The sequence below is a fragment of the Camelus dromedarius genome, chromosome 2, assembly GCF_036321535.1.
Source record: "Camelus dromedarius isolate mCamDro1 chromosome 2, mCamDro1.pat, whole genome shotgun sequence".
Taxonomy (NCBI): domain Eukaryota; kingdom Metazoa; phylum Chordata; class Mammalia; order Artiodactyla; family Camelidae; genus Camelus; species Camelus dromedarius.
The window spans coordinates 15,039,989-15,061,491 of record NC_087437.1 but is presented as its reverse complement, the minus strand read 5'-3'; the positions used below and the strand labels follow the sequence as shown (position 1 = coordinate 15,061,491).

Here is a 21,503-nt window from a genome sequence, read left to right as displayed (position 1 = left end):
CTCTCGCAGATAATTTGCAAAGAAAAAAAAAAGGAAACTATAATCAAACCTAAAATTGAAAAAACAAAAAGAGAAAGAAGAAGAAGGAGGAAGAAGAGGACATGAATAATAATGCTAAGGAATACAAGTTAGGGAACTAGCCTGGTCTTCTGGTTGCCTCCCCAAAAAATCAACGATAGAGAAATTACAGAATTGAGATGGAGGAACTAATAGAAACACTGTGACCAACCCCTGGGAGACTGAAGCTGGGTGACTAATGTGAAAATTAGTAGCAGTCTGAGGTGGGGGTGGCAGGTACGGAGGTGGGACGAAAGATGTTACGTTCTTGTCATTCCTCTCTGTCCTCTTTCCCGGAAGATGATGGGTGGCCTCTGCCATCGGAGGAAAGGAATCGGCGGCAACAGCTTGGCTGCTCCAGGGGGGCAAAGGTAATATCAGAGCCTTGCTGTGTTGGGATCCAAAAACAGACGCAGGCTGCCCAGATACCCAGGCATTTACTTTTCCATCCCAGTGTCCTCCAAAGCCTCATGGATATGAGATGACTGTTTCAAGGACAGAGAATGAGCTCAGGAATTGAGGCTGACCATTCTAAAGATTTTGTCTTCTGTCTGCGCTGAAAAAAGAAATTTACAAAACAGAAACAGACTCACAGACATAGAAAACAAACTTATGGTTACCAGTGGGGAAAAGGAGTGGGAAGGGATAAATTGGGACTTTGATATTTGCAGATACTAACTACTATATATAAAATAGATAAACAACAAGTTTTTACTGTAGAGCACAGGGAAGTCTATTCAATATCTTATAGTAATCTACAATAAAAAAGAGTATGAAAAGGAATCTATGTATATGGATGACTGAAACATTATGCTGTACACCAGAAATTGACACAACATAGTAACTGACAATACTTCAATTTTAAAAAGGAAAAAAAAACATCAAAAATGCTAAAAAAAAATTGGGCAAAACCAATCTTTGCTGAAATATCTGAATAGTTCTTTCCTTCGCGGGAGCAGATTACTGACTGGGAGCAGGTGTGATGGAAACTTCTGGGGGTACAGGTAATATTCCTTTTCTTGATCTGACTGGTGGTTACACAGCAAAAATTCATTAAGCTGTACACTTGTGATTTGTGGACTTTTATGCATGCATGTTATATTTCAATAAAATGTACATTAAAAATGAAGGCAGAAAGGTAGAGTAAACATATTTTCCTATTCTTCCCGCTAAGCACAACTAGGTATTATATACAAAACAAACATAAGAAAACTCTAAAGGGTGGAGGGAAGAAGGTAGACCAGTTTTGGACCTTGGGATCTGAGGAATGACACAGTGCTAAGTTCCTTGGGTTTTCTTTTTTATCTCATATATCCTGGACTTGGAGCTGAAGAAGCTGGTGACTCAAACACCACGAAGCACGGACAAAAATAAAGCCCCAACAATAGCTCGTTTTCTGTAGTCAATGGACCAGGAACAAGGCAGCCTAGCAAGGGAGAAAACTCTAAGTCAAACACCACAGAAAAAACCGTGAGGTCTCCCCACCACCACCTACCTACCCCACCAAAGTCCAAGGGTGACTCTGGACTTCCACCATGGCCATTTATTTTCCCTTTAGACTGTATTTGGCAAAGCAGCACTGTATAAACTGCTCAGTAACTAGGACACAGCTTACACAGCCATGTTAGATTCACAGACATCACCAGCAGCAAGTTAGAAACTGAAAAACAATACTGACCCCCAAGGCTCCTATCATTTTTAAAGAGAGAAAGGCAGAACTATGTCCAGTCTGAACAGCTGAGTGTTTTAAGGAACATCACCTGCCATTTTCTTAAGTTTTAATATTCACAAAGGCTTAGTTTTAATATTTACAAAAGCAGCTGATTATATCTACAGCTAGATCAACATGCCCCAACCCTTGGGCTAGGATGGGGGTGTCAGAGAAGGTCAAGAGGGGAGCTGGGCCTTTTGTCCCCATGGGGCGCTCTGGGGGCCTCCCACCTGCAGCACCAGCGAAGACCACGTGAAGAGTGGACATCCACCCCCTCCCCCACAGAAACAAGACCCACCTGATCTTTGACAAAGTGCAAAAAGGAATTTGATAGAGCAATAATGATGCTGGAGCAACTGGGCATTCATAGGCAAAAAAACCCAAAACAAAACAAAAACTAAAAACAAACCTCCAATCTAAGTCCCGCTGCTCATACAAATTGAACTCAAATGGGATCAGGAACTGAAATGTAGAACATAAATCTGTTTTTAAGCCGTTAGAAAAAGACATAGAAAATCTTTGGGACTTAGGGCTTAAAACGAAGAGTTCTTAGACATGGCAGTGAAAGCACAATTCTCAAGAGGAGAGAAATCAATAGGTGGGCTTCCGCAAAATTGAAAACTGTTCCTTTGCAAAAATCCTGGTTAAGAGGAAGAAAAGACAAACCGCAGACTGGAAGGAAATATTTGCAGACCACGTATCTGACAAAGGACTAGTATCTGGAATATATAGAGAACTCTCAAAACTCAACAGCAAAAACCAAACAATCCAATCAAAAAGTACACAAGAGACATGAACAGATATTTCACCAAAGAGGACATACAGATGGCAAATAAGCACGTGAAAAGACGTTCACAGTCATTAGCCATGAGGGAAATGCAGATTAAAACCACAGTGGGATATCACTATGCACACCTCGCAGAAGACTTGAAAAGGAAACAGTGACAAAACCAAATGCTCGTGAGGATGTGAAGAGCCTGGACCCCTCAGACGTTGCTGGTAGAACTGAGAAGTGGGACAGTCACTCTGGAAGCCAGTTTGACTGTTCCTTTGAAAAACAAACATGCAGCTACCATATGACCCAGCAACTGCACTCCTTGGCATTTGTCCCAGAGAAATAAAATCTTATGTTCACACGAAAACCTGTACATGAATGTTCATAGCAGTTCTCCTTATAATGGCCCTGATCTGGAAATAACCCGGTGCCCTTCAATGGGTGAATGGGTAAACAAACCGCGGTAATCCCGCCTATGGAATTCTACCAGCAGTAAAACGGACCCAACTATTCATACACACCACCTGGATGAACCTCCGCAGAATTACGCTGCGTGGAAAGTACCAACCCCAAAAGGTTACCGGTTACCTACTGTATAAGCCCATTTACATAACATTCTTACAATGACAAAATTACTGAGACAAAGAAAGGTTCAGTGTTTGCTAGAGGTTAGGATGGGGGCGGGGCAGGAGGAAGTGACTGTGGCTATAAAAGGACCTCGTGAAGGTGGAAATGTTCTGCACCCTGACTGTACCAGTGTCGAGGTCCTGGTTGTGATGTTGTGCTGTAGTTTTGCAAGATGTGGATGTTACCATTGAGGGACTCCGGATAAATGATACGTGGGATCTGTCTTATTTCATAACTACTCGTGAATCTACAAGGATCTCAAAAGTAAAAGTTTAATTTAAAAGTGCTTATAATAGCAAAGAGCTGAGAATAGCCAAGACTTTATGGAAGAAAATAAAAAACACAGGTGAAGACATAGAACTATTTAACCTGAGGGCTATAGTTGGAAAACAGTTTGGCATAAGATAAAACATATACTTGGTTCTGTGCCTCAGTTTATCTCCTCAATACGTAGCTTAGAACAACTCCCCGCAGGAGTAAAGAATAGTCCCAGCAGCATTATTTGTAGTAGCAGAAAGAAAACTGGGCACATTTTTCCAATATTAATCTCCTGGTTTTACCAGTGTACTATGGCTATGTGAGATATTATCATTAAGTATTTCAGATTTTTAAACTGGACACATTTCACTGAAAATGATTTTAAAATTGGGGCAGAAGACAGAGTACGAAATCCCAGTGAAAAATTTAAAAACTGCTGCTATATGCATGAACAGATTTAATATTAAGAAAAATGCAAGTCATTGGAAAGAAGACGCCATTACATAGAGTTCAAAAGATGCAAATAAAACAAAGTGTTATTGAAGGACTCATCCAAATTTGATAAAACTCAAAGAAGGGTCAGCTGGGGGTCTGGATTTCTGCACTGGGCAGGGAAGGGGGTGCAGTGGAGGGAACCACAGAGGCCTCAAAATCTTATAATATTGGTTTCTCCAGCTGGGGGAGGGTAAATGGGCATTCAGAATTGTAGGTTTTCTTCACAATTTACATATACATTGTACATCCTCAAAAAGAGGCTTTAAAAAATTCAAACAATGGAAGACAAAGATGCCATGTGGGAGAAACTTGTTCTAGCAAGGTTGCCAAACTGAGTGTCACGGTGGCCACGTTTCACACCTTTTTGCCACCTAGAGAAAGCCTGTCTTCTTCAGGGCAGGTTAAGAATAAGACCCCAAATCAGGGGAGGCAAGTAATGACAAAAGGTGGGGAAAGAAAGGGACATGGAGCCAACTCTGACTCTCACGGCACGATGACCACATTCTGTGAGCCATGCCACTGTTTGCTCCAGCTACAGCCCATGCCCCTGTGTTTAAAGTGGTTGGAGCTGGGTTTTGTCGTTTGAACTGAAGAATTCTGACAGTCCCACAAGCGTTCTGGCCCACAGACAACACACAGGCTGACCTAGAGGCTGAGAGGTGCCCAGAGGGACTCGTGTCCCTTCCCACCATCCCATATTGCCGCACCGTCTCATGTATGGACTGGATGGCCCGGGAAGGCACGAGACTCGCCCAGGCTCACCTAAAAGATGGTACTTTTTCTGTCGTGCCTCAATTGCTTCGTCTTGCCACAGACGATTTCCTCAGGAACACACGAGGGTATGGGAAGACAGCACCAGATGTTAGGAGAAAATGCCCATTGGAGGAAGATTACCCGGTTGGGTGCCTCCCCTACCCCTTCTATGGAGGGACCACTCAAGAGGCAGGAAGAGCTGCAGCTTGGGAGTGCCATCTCCTTCCAGAGCTTCCTTCAGCCCCGTGCTGGATGCTGTCTCCCAGGAGAGCAAAACCCCAGGGCAGGAGTCGGGTGGGAGTTTGGAAGGGGACCCTGAGCCTGAAGCCATAAAGCCAGGGGGATGACCTACAGTCCCTGGAGCTCCAAACCAAAGGGACATTTGTTCTGATTTGGGTTCTAGACATTCACTCAAACATTCAACAGCTATTTACTAAGTTCTGAGCTAGGTCCTTGGGATTCAGTAGTGGAGCCTCAGCTCTGCTTCATGGAACTCACTCTCTGGTTCTTAAGAAGCAATGAGAGAAGAAGAGACTCTAGGCAAACAAACCAGGGAGCTAGATGGGAAGGCATTCCAAGAAAGCCCTGTGAGTTAAAAAGAGGGCAAGAAATGTCCCCTGGAAACTTCCAGAGATGAAGGCTGCTTTTCACTTTTCTTTCTGTATAACACACACACACACACACACACACACACACACACACACACACACACACACACACACACACACACACACACACACACACACAGCTTGTTCCCAAACGTTGGGGTTATAATCCCAAATAAATGTTCAGACCAGGTGGAGGCCGCTTTGTAAAACCTCAATTAACCACCATGCTAGGCTCGAGCTGGCAGTGCTTCTCCACAGAGCATCTTCTGCTTGTTCTCACCCACTCACGACTACTCTGTGTGCCTTAACGGGTCAGGTGAATACAGAGGCAGATGAGAGGTCCCCCTCCTGGCCTCGGGGACTTACTGTCCAGATACACGTAATTGCCAGGGCAATGAGTGGCATTGTCAGCGGCGGCCCCAGGGTCCAGAAATCCACAGCACTGTCCTGGAGAGGGTCACGCTGATTTTCAGGGCGTAATTGCTCCTTCTCTCCCACGAGGTAGCAGGTTTAGGATAAAATGACCATTAGAAGCTGTTGGTTTGAGGTAGGTGCTCCTATTACTGGTGCCTCCTCTCTCGCTGGTAAGGTCTGCGGGGACACCTATGACCCCACAGAGGCACCCAGAGGAGGGATCTGGGGCTAAAGGCGCGAGGGAGAGCCAGAGATGCACAGGACTGCAATAGAGCCAGTCTGCGCCCACATGGTCCACCACACCCTGCCCCTCCCCCCCACTCCTTTCCTTTCTGCCCTCTCGGATGGCTGCGCTGAGTGTGCATCGGTGTTGCGGGAGGTAGAGGAAGGGACTGGCATCTAGGTTTAAAGACCAGAAACAAACGTCCCCTGACAATTTCATGTCATTTTCTGGATTCAAAGGAGGGGTAGAGTGGGGAAGACAGACGTAGACGGGCAAAGAGAGAGGGTTCGATTTAGGGGCCTCTCGGAGGCACGGGGAGGCGGTCCTCTCCCACCCAGATGCGGGCTCCGGGTGGGTGGGCGAACATCCCCCAGCCCCGCAGCGCTGCGGGCCCCGCATGACATCAGAGGCTGGGGAGCGCGCAGAGCGCAGGCGCGGGAGGAGAGAGGCGGGAGGGGGGCCGACTGGTGCGACTACGGAGAGCGCTCCTCCGCCCCGCGCGCCGTCCCTGCGCCCCGCTCCGCCCGCGCCTTGCTGTCCGCGCCGCGCCTCGGGCGTCCAGAGCGCGCCCCTCGCACCGCATCAAGCGCCGCCCGCGGCAGCCCAGCCCCAGCCTTCCTCCTCCTCCTCCTTTTTCTCCTCCTCCTCCGCCGCCGCTGGACACGCAGCCGCAGGCCGGGGCCGGGACGCAGCTGGGGAGTCAGGGACGCGCGCAGCCAGCCCTTCCCCCTCCGGCTCCCGCACCGCCGGCCGCCTCCCCTCGCCCTCCTCCTCTCCCCTCCCTGCTCCTTCGCTTCTCCTCCTCCTCCTCCTCCTCTCCCAGCCCCGGCTGCCAGCACCATGTCCGCAGGGGGAGATTTTGGGAACCCACTGAGAAAATTCAAGTTGGTGTTCCTGGGGGAGCAGAGCGGTAAGTACCCCGCTTATTCTCTTGGCTGGGCGCCGAGTCAGCCCCCGCCGCCAAATCATCCACCCCATTGCGACCCCGGCCCCGGATCGGCTGGGAAAGGCCCCTCCGTGCCTGGGTAGAGGGTAGGGATGGAGATGGAGAGATCGGGGCCGGCTCGGGTGGGGCCGGGTATGGGAGGGACCAAGGGTAAGAACCTTGGAGGCGCTGGGGGCAAAGGTGGGGGTGAGGGTGCGATCTGGGGTGGGGGCTCGGGGTGCAGGTGCGGCGCGGCGGGGAGGCTGGAGGGCGGCGGCTCACTCGGCGGCGCCGGCCGAGGCGTGCAGGTTCCGGGCTCGCTGGCTCGCTCGCACTGCGGCACCGGCTGCGGGCGACCGCGCAGGTGGCTGGGCGCCCCTCTTTGCAGAACGAGACGGGGCTGGCGTCTAGCCGCCCCCAACCCCGCAGCACCAGAGGGGTTCCCTGCGGCCCCTGCTCTGAACCATGCGTAATTACGGGCACGACCAGGCCCCGGGGCCGACGGCAGCGGGAGGGAGACCGACACCTGTCTTCTCTGGAAAGATCTGGTGCAGGTCGTGGGGGAACAGGTCGCCTACCTCCCCTGGTTTATGTCCGACTGGGCACAGAAGATTCTAGACACGTTGCCCTTCGCCGGTGTGTGTTAGCTTCTTTGGGGATATGGGGTCTGGGCAGCAAGGATTCCCTAATGTGAGGTAGATTTGAGGGATGATACGGGGGCGCCTCGCACCAAGAGCCGTGAAGCCTGGCGCTGGGCAGAGAAAGGACCAGGCGACACGCCCTGCCTGGCTTCCCAGCACCCCTCCCGAGAGCGTTGGCGGCGGATTCTTCCCACCCCCACCTCCCAGCTCGCCGCCCTTCTTGGGGGAGGGGAGGTCACCGTGGCAGCGGGCCAGGGGCGGGGGGAGGGGGAGACAGACCGCTTACGTGCGGTCCAGCAGCCTCCCTGGGAAAGCATCTCTGAAATCCAAGGTGGGAAGATCAGATTGAAGAGCACGGACCCCCTGACACTTGTAGGAGGGAGTGGCTCTCAGAGCATCCCTCCAGAGGCTCTCACCTGGGGCTGCAGGGAGACAAGATGGGCCCTGATCAGCTCTGCTCTGGGAGAATGCAGTCCCTGCGGGCGGGACCACCAGCTCTGGCTCTACAGACCAGTCCAGTTCACCTATTTGGTGCCTGTCTGTACACGGGGCCAAGACAAACACAACCTTGAGAGGACCTGGTGGGTTGGGGGAACAGTGTTTCTGTGATGTGTGTACTCGTGGGCGGTGGAGGTCACATGGCAGGCTCCTGCCTGCTGCTCATTACCTGGGATGGAGGGTTGGCTCAGGGAAAGGTATCAGAAGGTGGTCAAGATCTAATGAGGGTTTGGGGGCCAGGCTGGACATTTCAGAACAAGATCCACTCAACCAGCCAGCCCTGTGTCCTGAAGTCAGAGTTTCTGATCTTAATACATTCCAGTTTCACAGAACTAACTTTTCCTTGTGCCTGAAAGAATTTGGTGGGTGGGGGTGGGGGTGGGGGGGTCTTCACATCCCAGTGCTAGTCTTACTGGGCCTGGAGCCCTGGGAGTTGAATTCTTAGCTGTATTCCCTTGAGCAGATTTCGAGGCCTCTGTGAGCCTTAGTTTCTTTCTCTGTGAAACGGTTGCTTGAGGGCAGTTCTCTTAGCCTTTCGTGTTCCCATAGTGCCTCTCCAAGGGCCTGGACCCTGGGAGATTCTCAACAAACACTTGTTTATTCCCAGTCTGAACACACTTCAGTCACGGACCAGGGGTTTGATGAGTGGAATGTCTCTGGTGTGTCTGAGCAAAAATTCGGATCTTCCTGAGAATCCCTGAGGCTGAGGCCCCTGCTGGGCCCTGCAAACTCGCTTTGCACCTAAAATCACAGAAAGGAAAGCTGAAGGCCTCAAAGTGTGAGTCTCCACTTCCCCAGCGATTTATATGGCGAGTCTGCGCCCCAGAGCAGGGGCAGGGAGTGGGCCCAGAGTCCTGTTGTGAGTTGTTAACATTTCTGGGGCTGGAACCCGTGTCTCCTGTTCCCAGTCACTAACATGTCATTGGGAAATAAGGTGACCTTGAATTGGGGAAGACAAGAATTGGGAGCCTTCCTGAGAGGGGTGAGGGTTGCCATAGTCTGGCCAGGCTTTTGGCTAGGTTGGGTGACTTGGAAGGGGTGCCGGGCTAGTTGTTTGGGAGCATGGTTTCTGGGCCCTTGGGACATGGTCATTAAGGCACTGCCATCAGTGAGACTGGCTATTAGCCACTCTGGTCCCCTCTGGCAGGGAGCCCCAGGCCCTGAAAAACCTCCTCCCACTTTAATATGTCATTAGTGGGTTGTTTACCATAGATTTTACAGAGCTTCTGGGGGCCCTGAGTTAGGTAGGGGACATGTGCATCCCTAAGCCTGATGGGAAGGGGGACTGCCACTACGGCCACTACTTCCATCTTGCCTGCAGTGCACTTTTACATGTGTTGGTCCTTTGTGCCCACATCCTCTGCAGCCTGTGTGGTGGAGGGAGCAGCCCTCACCCGCACCCTGGCTCTCCCTCCCTGTGTGACCTCCAAGGTAACCTCCCCTTCTGTACATGGGGAACTTGGGTCAGCTGAGCACAACAGAGACTTCTAGAACAGCATAGGCTGGCCTGTATGGGCTGTCCCCGGAAAGGGGCCAGGGGAAGGGGCTGGAGAGATGTGGCCTTCTCTAGTTTCCTGTGCCTGGCATAGTGGTAGCATTTCTCTAAGACAGCTGGATCCCAGAGAGGAGTGCCTGCCTCAGAGCCAAGCGATGAAAGGGTGCCCTTGACCAGATAACCCGGGGACCATCAGGCCTTCAAAGATCTCAGGGACCTGGTTTGAGTGGGAAGCCTTGAGGAGCCACCCTGGAGAGAACACCTCTAGCCCACAAGAGAGCGCCCCCTCCTGGCAGCAGAATGGTGGCTGTGCCCTGGACCATGGGGTACAGGCTGGCCAGCAGTGTCAGCTTGGCAGGCGGAGGGATTGTGGGGAGGGTGCTGTGGACCCAGATGAAGGGTTTCCTTGCAGTAGGGAGGCTGTGCAGTCCTGCTGGTGCTCAGAAGGCTCTCTGGGTCTGCTGGCCGTGCCATTGTGCTGACGGCAGTGGTGGGGGACTGGAGGAGGGCACTTGGGCACTTGGTGGTGTCCATAGAAGGCAGTCATGAGCAGGTGTCTGCAGAAGGGACCCAGCCCTCCTCCTGAATTCTGATGCATCCCCTGGGGCTTCTCCACGCGTGTGGCAGGGCAGAGGGATGGGACGTGTGTGCTGCCCTCTGGCCTCTGCTCATCTGCCTTCCTTGAGGCTCCTCCAGCTGAAGCAGGAAGATTGAGGGACACAAGTGCAATCTACCTTCCCAGCCTGAGGCCAGCAGGCCAGCTTCTCCCTCTAATCGGTCTCCCCCCTGAGCCCCCTCCCCCCCGCCCCCAGCAGTTGTGCTACTGGAGGAGCCATCCACCTCAAGCACAGGGTGAATGGCACTCCTGGACTCAGCACAGTGACCCTGCGGGCAGCTTAGATCGTTCAGTCATTTGTTCCATCAACCCCCCTCCCCTCCCTTCCCTTCCCCCTCTCTCCCTTCCTCCTTCCAGCATCCCTTTATTTATTCAATCAGTTCTTTGAGTGTATCCCTGTATCATGGAACTTATGGTCCACTGGGGAGCCTAGACATCTGCGGATATAATTACAGTAAAAGTCTGTGAGCACTGGGACGAAGGAGAGAGGAACAACCACCGTGGGAGCACATAGCAGGGCGTCCTCCCCACCTCTGGGGGCGGGTGTCAGAGGAGGAAGTGCTTCTGTCTGCTGGGACTCCTTTGGGCTGAAGCAGGGAGCAGGTCTTGCCAGGGGCCCGCCCTCCCCAGGGAGTTTTATCTGCTCTCGTCTCTGCTCTGCAGAAGTGTGTGGGGTGGGAGCAGGAGGGTGAGGGTGACCCGCAGGCGTCAACCTGATAGTGCTGAGGAGGGAGGGGTGGTGCCCCCACTTCCATCTCATTCCTCGCCGCCCCGCAGGGCTCACCCTCCCCACCGTGGTGGCCCAGCCTGGCCTCTGCCTTCCCTCCACCCACTCTGCCACAGCCACCCAGGGGCCACCACTGGCCTGGGACTTGTGCCGGAGCCACGTCCCACTGCCTCCCAGCCCCTCTGGCTTTGCTGAGCCCAGCCCACCTGGGCACCCACCATGGTGGAGCTTTTTTCTGTTTTTTTCCTGAGTGTTTTTGAAAACAATTCCATGCTGCCCCATGACCTCTGTTGTCTTGGTTGCTCAGGATTTTTAAGTGTTTATTCGCTTTTTCTAGGTACAAATGCCCCATCTGAACGTTGAGTCCCTTCAGGGCAAATGTCAGCACCTTGAGGTGACTGGATCTTAGTCATCTTTCCCCCTCCCCGCCTGCAGGAGGCTTGTGCTCATTAAACGTCTCATCTGAAAATGATGAGAGACCTTTGCCGTGTGGGAATCGCTGATGGCCCCTCTGTAGATTGAAAGTGAAAGAAATCAAGGCGGCTTTGAGATAGGGTTGTTCATCCTGACACCTGCCGCTTTCTCAAGCCCGAAGATTTTTTATCAGCAACACTGAAGCATCTTTCACAGAGGATGGGATCATTTAGCCTCGGTCGTGCCCAGTGCAGCATTCCTCTCACAGAAGCTGAATTCCTCAGGGCAGCCCTTATCCCCACCACCTTCTCTGAAGAACTGTGAGAAAGCAGCCAGGCCAGCAGAAGGGTGGGGCGGAAGGGACACATCCAACCCCAGCAGAGCTCTGGGGTAAATTACCACGCAGCTGTGTGCCTCAGCCCCTCTCTGCCCAATTTTTCTCCCTGCCTCAATGGCTGGAATGTGAGAGAGAGAGAACTTGAATGTTGGGTACAGACCCAGAACCTTTGCTTTATTTTGTTTGAAGAGGTGTGGGGGAGGTGAGACAGACAGACAGTCAGACAGACACCAAGATGAGAAGTAACTTGTAGTTGGTTTAGGAGAAAGGTGGCGCCCTCAGTGTTGATGATAGATAACTCGAGAACTAGCCAGAAAAGAAAAAAGAAGGAATGAGGACACTCTCTGTGCAGATGTAATAGTAATTGCCATCGTTTGCATGGTCTGATCATCATTATCATTTGCAGCCTCCAAATTGTAATGAATACCATTAAAATGTAACCGGGTAACCTCATTGTCCTTCGCTACTTATCACGTCCCTAAAATCAGCCCATGAATATTTATGCTTATAGGTATTGCTTTGACATTGCAGACTGGCCCAGGGCAGGCCTGAGGGTGGTACCATCTGTGTCCCACCCAGGCTGCAGAGTCCCTGTCCTCCGGCCGCGTGTCCTCCACTGTTGCAGAATGAATGAGCCATTGAGTGTGCAGGGCTGTCTGGTCTCAGTGTAAATAATTTAGAGAAAATTGATGCACAGACCCACGGGGGAAGGTGAGGGAAGGTTAGGTAGAACAGCAAAATTTATAAGCATCAGGGGTGGGCTGCTGTACTGGGCATCTCCTCAGCCGTCTATGTGTCTGTCGGTCTGTCATCCTTTTCCATTTCTCACCACAGAGAAGATGGGGAAGGTTGCCAGGGAGAAGCACCAGACACGCCCTTGAGATGGGCAGCTTTTGTGAGAGCCCGAAAGACAGGCTGCTGGAAAGTGGGGCCCAGGCAGGGCCTGGGCACTGAAGCCCCGAGGGGATTGCAGTGGTGAGGAGGCTGGTCTCCGCTTCCTGGAACACGGCAGGAGAGGAGGAAGATTCCTGGAACAGGGCAGGAGAGGGCTCCTCACAGAGGTCCTTTACTGTTTTGGGGGGGGGGGTTGAACTTCCCCACTCCCTTTATTATTTCGCTAACTTGGGCCCGGAATTAAGTGGGATCTTTTTGAAAAAGGAAATTTCACTGCCATGACTACATCATCATTTTCGTAAAATTATCTATTTTTAGTAGAAAAGCATATTTATCCTGGTCTCTTGGTAACAAGGCCAGTGGGAGCCTGGGTGACTCAACCATGTGTCCCGGGCTGGGTATCACCTCTTCCCAGGTGGTGGCATACCCAAGGGACAGACCAGGGTTCAGGAGAAAGCAGGTGATAACCTCACCCCTGAGGGCAGAATAGAGCCTTTAAAGCAAAGGTTACTTCCAGAAAAATGCATCAAAAGGAAGGCAGACTGGAGCTCCAGCAGGTGCTGTGGGCGGTGGACAGGCAAGGGAGGAAGACTTCATTCCAGTGCATTCTGTGCTGGAGACCACAGCTTTTTTCCAGGGCCTGGACAGTTGGGGAAGGGGCTTGCTGTCTTAGTGGGGTTTCCCTAGAGAAAGGGGTTTCCCTAGAGAAAGGGGTTTCCCCTATGGGGGTAACTGGCACACCCAGTCTCCCCTGCGGCTGGAGATGAGGTGAGGGCAGGTCACAGAGGCGGGCCCACGCGTGAGCTGGAACTTCATCCCAAGGGAGGTGGAGAACTGATGGAGGGGCTCAGCAGCGGAGTGGCTCAAGCACGTCGCTGCTTCGGAAGGGTCGTCATTCTAGTGGCTTGGAGAGGAGGGTGGATGGGGAGGGGTCCATTCCTTCCTGACAAAATGGAGCTGACCCTCCTGGGTTCCTGTGTCCTTCCCCCAGTTAACCCAGGTGGCATCTAGGAAAACCCACTGTGCCCAAGGCTCCACCAGGCACCGTGACCTTCCCCACACCCCATGGTAGGTGTAAGATCCGTCCTGTTTTGCAGGCCAGGAGGCAGAGGCTCAGAGAGAGCTGGTTGTGCCCAGGGACTCACGGCTGGTGTGGCAGGATTGGAATCCGAACCCTGGTCACACAAGAAACAGGGAACTGTTGGGCCTCCTGCCTCAAAGGCAGGCCAGGCTCGGGGTTGGGTGGGGTTGGGGGGCAGTGGACAGAAGAATGGTGAGGCCTTATGGACACGAGGTGCCCCATGAATGCCTCCCAGGGAATTACACACGAAGTTCTTTGCTGAAGAGGAGCCTGTGAGCACAGCATGGAGGTGGGCGGGAGAGGCCTTAGATTCCCCCAGGCTGGCGAGGGGAGGGGGCCCTGAGCGGGGAGGAGGGCAGTGGGCTCTCGGAAGGAAGCAGGTCTCTGTGCAAGAGTTCGATGGAGCCAGGGTTGCATAGCAGGCACTCTGTTCTTATGCAGAATGAGCTGCTTATCTGGGGAGATTTGAAAGGAGCTGCTTCCGGTGGCGGAAGCTAAAGCCGTCCATGAGCCCGAGGCCTACTGTGGTGGAGGAGGGACGCTCCCCAGGTTCCAGCTGAGAACTTATTACCAGGAAGGGAAGAGCCAGTCACACTGAGCAGCTGGCTCCCACCTGCTCTGGGGTAATCCTTCCCCTAGCCTCACTCTTCCTCCAGGCCTGGAGATATCGGGGCCCTGGAGATGCTAGTTCTGTCTGGGGTGTGCCCCTGGCTGGCTGTGTGAATGGATAAGCCCCAGCCCATCTCCGGCTTTCTCCATCTGTCCCCGGAGGCTCTTGGACTTGCTGATCACTCAGCCCACTGGAGCTCTAACTGGTTCTATAATTCAGCGCCAGCTTAGAGTATGATGCCAAGCCAGTAACACTCCCAGCCTGGACACGGCATGGGTTAGGGGGCTGCAGGGATGAAGGCACGGGATCAGGGCCTCTGCCAAATGTTTCCCCCGGAACTGCCCCAGGTCCCAGTGCAGGGTCGTCTCCAGGCTGCCACCTCGTCTCTTGGCAGGCATTCTAGGCCCACCTGCCTGGGCCCAGCCCTCCCTGCTGTGCCCCTGGGGTGCTCTGGCTCATCCTTTCTGATGATGTGTTTGGCTCAGGTTGCCAGGCAACAGGGATGGGGTTGTCCTGCCCTTCCTGCTGGCAGACGTTTATTCCGTACAGAGAGGACCCGTGATGAGGACAGCAGAAGGGTGACAGCTCCCAGGTACTCCGACTCCAGGACTCCCTTCTGCATCCAGGTGGGTGGGTGGTAGGCAGGGAGGGCTGGGAAAGGGTCAGAGCCACCCGGGGTATGCGGTGTCCCCAGCGGACCAGCAGCCTTATTGACCCAGTCCTGGCTCCTACTCCAGCCCCATCACCAACGCAGTCCTCCTGAGCCCTGGGCTGCCACCCTAGGTGTCTGGGTGTTGGGATGTATCAGGACCACTCTGTGCTCATTTTCCTCCCCAGATAGTAGGGTATTCATTCCCTTGTTGGACTTTCATGAAGACCAAATATATCAGTACACGGCACGTGTTAAATGCTCCAGTGAGAGGTAATTTTGTTAATGAAATAGTGACAGCGATCCCCCACCTCCGTACATGCACAAGGGGAAGAGAAGTAGGGTGCGAGGTTTTGAGACTCACTGAGGGACCGTTTTTGTGTAGTGAGTGGCAGGACGCGCGTCCCTGTGATCTGACAGGTGGGGCTGCTTATCCCATATTACAGATGAGGGAAGTGGGGCTCTGAGAGGCATCAGCACTCACACAGAGTGCAGGACCCAGAAGCCGTTAGTGCTGAGCTGAGAAGAGCCCCCAGCTCTCCGAGTCTGCGGTTGTTTGGTGTTTTCCCTGCTGCCCTGCCCAGCAGGGAGGGGCAGACTCACCCAAACCTGCCCTGTGGCCCCACAGCTGCTCACAAGCAGAGCACCTCAACTTCACTGCTCCTGGCCTTCCCCGAGGACACGGCCCAGGGGACTGCAGGCTAGAGGTTCTGTAGCGCTGTTCGTAGGACAGTGCTTGGCCCGAGGTAAGTAGGTAGTAAGTCTCAGCCAGTGTCAATATGAACATTAAGTACACAGCAAGGCTGTGGGCGTGGTCTCCTGGGGGAATCAGGGAAGGCTTCCCAGAGGAGGTAGTGCCCAGTGAACAGAATTCACCGGCAGGCAAGGGGAGGCATTGTGAACAGAGGAAGCCTGGCTGTGCCAAGGCCGAGGGCTGTGAAGGGCATGGTCCTCCTGGGGAATCGAGGGTGGTTTACGGTGGCTGGACCTTGGCGTGGGTTGTGGGAGCGTGGTGAGAGGAGTTGAACCCTGGTTCCTGGGGCTTTGTGTCCACACACAGGAGTATGGGTCTTCCCTGCAGGCAGCGGGATCCACTGGGGGGTTTCAGCCAAGGAGAGACATGCACATGGGTTAGAAGATGAGGATGTGGCCCAGTTGCAGGCAGGCGATCCAGGCGGCCTGAACCAGGCCAGCTGGGAACATGCAGAGGATGGCATTTAGAGGAAGGCTTGTGAGAGGTGAGCTTGAACTTCCTTCTGGCCCTGAAGTTTAGCTCCACTGGGGATGCATATTTCCTTGATTGTTTCTCTGTTGAGTGAGAACTCAGGAACAATGAAGGGCTGTAGGGGAGGGGCTTTTGTCCTTCTCTGCAAGGCCACACTGTCCTCAGGTGGACCCAGACTGGCCACCTTCAGCCCCTCTGTCCTTCCAGCCTTTACAGTGACCTGGGTTTCCTGACCGCTTCTGTCCTGCCTGGGTGCTCCTGGACTGCTGGCAGTCCTGCCGGACTCTTCCCCTCTGCCACCTGCTCAGGGCGGGATGTGCCCCCTGGTGAGAAGCTGGCCATCGGGTGTGTAAGCTCCCCAGGCCCGTGGTCCTTGGATGTGCAAGCTTCGCCAGCCCCCTCTGGCCGCTGGGTGTGGGGGCTCCCTCCACCCTCTGTCACCAGGTCTGTGAGCTCCCATGCCCTCTTGTGCAGCCTCCTGTCACTGCCCCCTTGCTGGGCTCCTCCTCCAGCACACACCTGACTTTTGCTTTCTTCCTTGGATTCCCTTGCTCTCCTCTGCTGGCTTCCAGGTCCCCAGCAAGCGCAGGGGCCCCTGAGGACTTGAGGGAGGACTATGTGGGAAAGAACCTCCCTCCTTGGACACAGAAACCCAACCTGAAGCCAGCTGCACAAAACGCAAAAGGTGGGAGCCACAGGGAGGCAGGGGGCTGCCACCCTGAACCCGGCCCCCGCCCAGAGGGGCAGGCTGTTCGGTCCCCTGCCTGCAGGCCCGCTCATGGTCCGATGAGCTGTTCTCCAGGCCTGAAACCCCTGCCTCCAAAGCCCTGGTGGCCTCTGCTCCCTGCCCCTCCTGTCATCTGCCCAAGCAGTGCTCATGGAGGTTACCGAGCCCTACCTGGGGATTCCTTTGCCAGTGTAGCTGGTGGGGGGAGAATATCCTAATTATGCATCACTGTCAGTTGCAATGTCCCCTTTGAGCAGGGCCACAGTAGTTGTCTATGAGGTCAGGATGGCTGAGGGGACCTGTGCCCTCAAGTTGATACTCAGCAGAGGTGTCACCCTTGCCCAGGGTCCCTGGCACAGAGAAAATAGCCTGGAAGTTGGTCACGAGCAGCCCAGCTCAGCTTTGATCTGTTCAAACCCCTGCTGGTCCCCTGGTTGTCCCCACCCTTGGGGCGGAGGCAGGACCAAGAGATGCATCCCTGGTTCAGGACTGGACAGCTGCAGGTGTGGCCTCCCCACGGGAAACCGTCCCCTCCAGGGGCCGTGTGTGGATTCCGAGAGAGGTAGAGAAAATGGCCCTGTTGATGAACGGGGAGTAAACATGGCTCAAACTGAAGGAATAAAGTGAAGGATTCAGAAAAGACGTTTCTTGTGTATTTCCCGGTCCAGTGGACCGAGAGGGCTGGGAGAGGAGAACCAGGGGAGTCAGGAGGTATGAGGGAAAGAGAGCCATGAGAACACTGAGGTGCTGGGGAGACGCTCCCACCAGACAGACAGATGTACATGTGTCCCCGCTGCAGGGCCAGCTGGCCACGTGCTGTGGCCTTGGGAAAGCCCAGTGGTACAGGGCTCCAGGGAGTGGTAGTGTCCATCCTGGGGTCCTGACCAAAAAGAATTAAAGGCTGGAGGATCCCATGGAGGCACTGATTGGTACTGGGGCACAGGAGTGATGGGACCAATTCTGTATCTGTGTGGAGGACCAGGTGAGGGATGGGGGCTACAGCTGTAAGGAGGGCTGATGACCCCAGCCAGGCAGAGCAGGGGTGGAGAGAAGGGATCTCGCCTCTTCCTGGGGGATGAGGGAGGGCTTCATCAGCTCCATTGCCGCAGTGCTGCAGACGCTGGGCTTCCACGAGCAGAATGAGCCTCGCCTCTCCCTCCCCGAGGCCGGTCCGCGCTGCCCCACGGGGACCCTGCGGTTCCCAGACTGGGCTGCCGTGAATAGGGTCAAGCCTTGAGGGCAGGAGATCTTTGGTTCTGTTCTTCTCTGTGTAGAGAGCTCCTCTGAGAAGGGTTTCTTTTTAGGGAGAAAAAAGCCACTCCCAGATTAGCCACTTATTTTTAGGATATTAACAGATCCTACTTGTCACACCAGGATCCGGAAATTCTCCTCTGATTCTAATTCATGAAGCACCCCCTTTTTCTCCTCCACATCCAGCCAACGCACTTGAGGCTGCTGCCCAGATCAGAATGTAAAGTGCAGGCCTGGAGAGGTGCCCAGCTGGCCCTCCCACCCTGGTCCTCTCCTACCTGCGTCATCAGAGGGCAGGACTCCAGGTGCTGAGCCGGAAGAACTCAGCTCCTCCCCTGCCTCCATCACGCAGCTCGAGGGTCGCTCGAAGCCAGAGTTCAGGTCTAGACAGCAGTGTCTGCTCATCTACCCACCTCAGCTCAGGGGAGGGCTGGAAGTGCTGTGGGAAATGCGTGGGGAGGTCATCACAGCCCCTGCCCTCCCACAGCCTCTGCCCAGGCTGGCTGGTGGCTTCAGTCTAAGGCAGAGTAACCTGTGAGGCTCTGTTGCAGGTGACCAGCCGCCTCGCCCCACTGCGGGAGAGGAGGCAGAGGCAGAGTGAAGCGAAGAGGGGCATCTTTTAGGAATGTGAGATAGTGTGGCAGATGTGACCTAAGGTGACCCGAATGGGACACCCCCTTGTCTGGTCCCCTCCCTCTGAGTGCAGGTGGAACCTAACCCTTGCCTCTTGCCAGTATTGTAGGGCAGAGATGAGGGGCTGTCAGTCCCACGGTTGTTTCTTTAGAAGACTCCTCTTACTGGCCTTGAAGAAGTGAGCTGCCGTGTGGTGAGAGGGCAATGAGGAGGTCACGTGGCTAGGAACTGTGGGTGGCCTCTAGGGCAAAAGCAGCCCCTGGCTGACAGCCTGCAGGAAAATAGAGACTCAGTCCTCCAGCCACAAGGGACTGAATTCTGTCAACAACCACAGACAGGAACTTGGAGGAGGACCGCGGGCTCCTGAGAGACACGGAGCTCAGCCAGGACACGATTGTAGCCTTGTAAGACTCTGAGCAGAGGACCCAGAAAAGCCGAGCCCAGACTCCTGCTCCACAGGAACAGTGACATAAGAAATGTGTGCTGTTTTGATCCACTAACTTTGTGGTGTGTGTTACACAGCAGAAGATAACTAATACAGACAGGGGTGAAGATTTTCCAGGGAGGACACACCTTAGCGATGCCCTCCTCTTGTAGACAAGGAGTTGGAGGCTCCAGGAGGGGCTGTGACCTGTCCCCAGTTAAGCAGCTGCCTGGGGCCACCCAAAGCAGGCCCGAGGGAGGCCCCTGGGAGTCGGGTACTGGTTCTGCTGCTGCTCTCCCTTCGTGTGGCCTTGAGGAAACCCACCTGCCTCCTGGGCCTCTGATTTTTCTCTCTGTTACTGGATCAGACAAATCTCTAGGTGCCTTCTTGCCATGGCTTGGTATTCTGAGGCCACTCTGATCTGTCTTTGGGGTTTGGGGCCTTAGTTTGGTTTAATCTCTGCTGCTCCTCCCGTGTTGTGTGTTTCCACTGGGGCCCAGGAGGTGGGATCTTCCTGTCGTGTGCGCACTTTGGTAAGCCTGTGGGCTCAGGGAAACCTCAGGGGTGGAGCCCTTGGCTGTGCACCAGGAGAGTTCCTGTCTGCCTGTGACCCCAGTGCTGTGTGATCTTGGGCAAGTGATCCTTCTTCTCTGACCTCACATGTCCTCAGCTCAGTGAGGGGCTTGGGCCAGGTTGGTTCCAGAGTCTTCGATAGTTCACACCATCTGTGATGCTGCTTTTGAGAAGGCCTGCTTAAGGAGCTGGAGCTTGTGAGATGGGGACAGGTAAGCCTGGCTACATCTCCTTGTTGTGGTACCAGGGCATCCAAGTCCAGGCGCAGACCTGGATATCGACCCACTTCCTTGTTCCCATAGGCTGGTTCTCTGGCCACCACAGTGCCTGGCCAGCAGTCATCTCTGGTCCACAAAGGCTGGAGACATAGAGCTCCTCCTTGCCTGCTGGGTGGTCCTGTGCCGTTTCAGGCCCAGGGTCCCAGAGACCGAGAGTGTGTTTTCCACCCCAGAAACAGTGGTCCTCATCTCTAAACTTCACCTGGAAGTTGAATCCTGAGCAGGTGCCCTAAGGCAGGAGGGGTCTTCTTCCTCTTGGCTGAATGGGGAGGTCTCCACGTCCACTCTCCCCTCACCAGCTAGCTCTGGACCTGCAGGGGCTGGGATTGTGCCCTGTCCTCCTTGGCAGAGCAGCAAAAGGAGAATAGAGACAGCAGGCTGTGTGAGGATGTGTGCAGGGACAGGAAGAGGCAAATGCTGGGAGCAGCTCGCTGTGCTCATGGAGGCTGTAAAGTCAGCACCCGCGGTCGGCCAGCCCAGGCTTCCTCCAAAGGATGCCCTGCCTCCAGCAGCCCAGGACCTAGAGGCCACCTTCCACCTGCCCGGACAAGCTTGGCCTCATGGCCAGGTCACAGCTGGGCCCCTTTGGATGGGAGCTGTGGGTCCATTGTCACAAGGCCCTCTGACTGGACCTCAGCTGACCATCTGGGAAACACAAGCCGTGCCTCTCAGCACTGTTTACCCATTGTCCCTGCCCCACTCCTCCCTGTGAGTGAAGTTTTAACATCAACACCGCCAGCAATTTGCCTTGGGAGAAAAAGCATTAATGTGAGCATGTATATTACTTTGCCAACCTCCATGCTGTGGATGGGCCAAGAGTTCCTCTCAGTTAAATAAACTACCAAATTGCATTAATACCAGCCTTGTCAAAAGGTCAGCTGGCAGTGGGGAATTCAGCATGTGCTTCCTCCTTCTCTCAAACATACACATCCTCACTAGGAGTTAATTCCTCCCAGCACTCATGCAGCTACTCAGACACGTGACATGACTGGCCAGTGTGGGGTCTGGCTGGAGTTGAGCTGAGCCTCAAGCCATTTGGAATGAAGTGCATTCTGCCCACCTGGGTCCGGCCGTCCAGGGAAGCCAGCCTGGAGGGTAGCTGTGTGTGCACTGCGGGTGGGGGCTTCTGTCCCACCTCGGGGCGGAGGGTGGCTAGCACTCAGAACTAGCAGGCGCTGGTGCTGCTGTTGGAGCCTGGAGAGGTCCTGTGCCTTTTCGAAGCTGCCAGGAGTGTTTGAGATGGTGGATGGGCTGACTGTGGTTGGGAGCTCTGCAGCCCACATGAGCTGTGTGGTCAAATCTCAGGTGGTTTTCAAGAAATCCTGAAGATGTCATTCTTGACCAGGATCTCAGTTTCACAGCTAAGACACCAGAGAGTCCCCCGGACCCCAACCAGAGCTTCTGGTGCCTGCTGAGTTGAGCACACGTGTGCGCATGCGCGCGTGTGTGTTTGTGTGTGTGTGGATGTTCCATGGTTAGGAGGGCTCACAGCAGTTCCCCAGTGCCCCGCTAGGTCCTAGTTCTTTGTGAAGACTGTTGATGCCACGTGCAGGTACATTCTGGTTCCTTAAGAAAATTTCATGT

The 21,503-nt window shown here is 54.1% G+C and overlaps 1 protein-coding gene across 1 annotated transcript in view; it reads left to right on the top strand.

Moving 5' to 3' along the window:
- The first annotated feature begins 6,378 nt into the window (after nucleotides 1-6,378).
- Nucleotides 6,379-21,503, top strand: part of RAB6B (RAB6B, member RAS oncogene family) — a 55,896-nt gene continuing 40,771 nt past the window's right edge. The window contains exon 1 of the mRNA XM_010975529.3: nucleotides 6,379-6,831. Coding sequence (XP_010973831.1) covers nucleotides 6,762-6,831 — 70 coding nt within the window. The 5' untranslated portion in view covers nucleotides 6,379-6,761. The remainder of the gene's footprint in view (nucleotides 6,832-21,503) is intronic.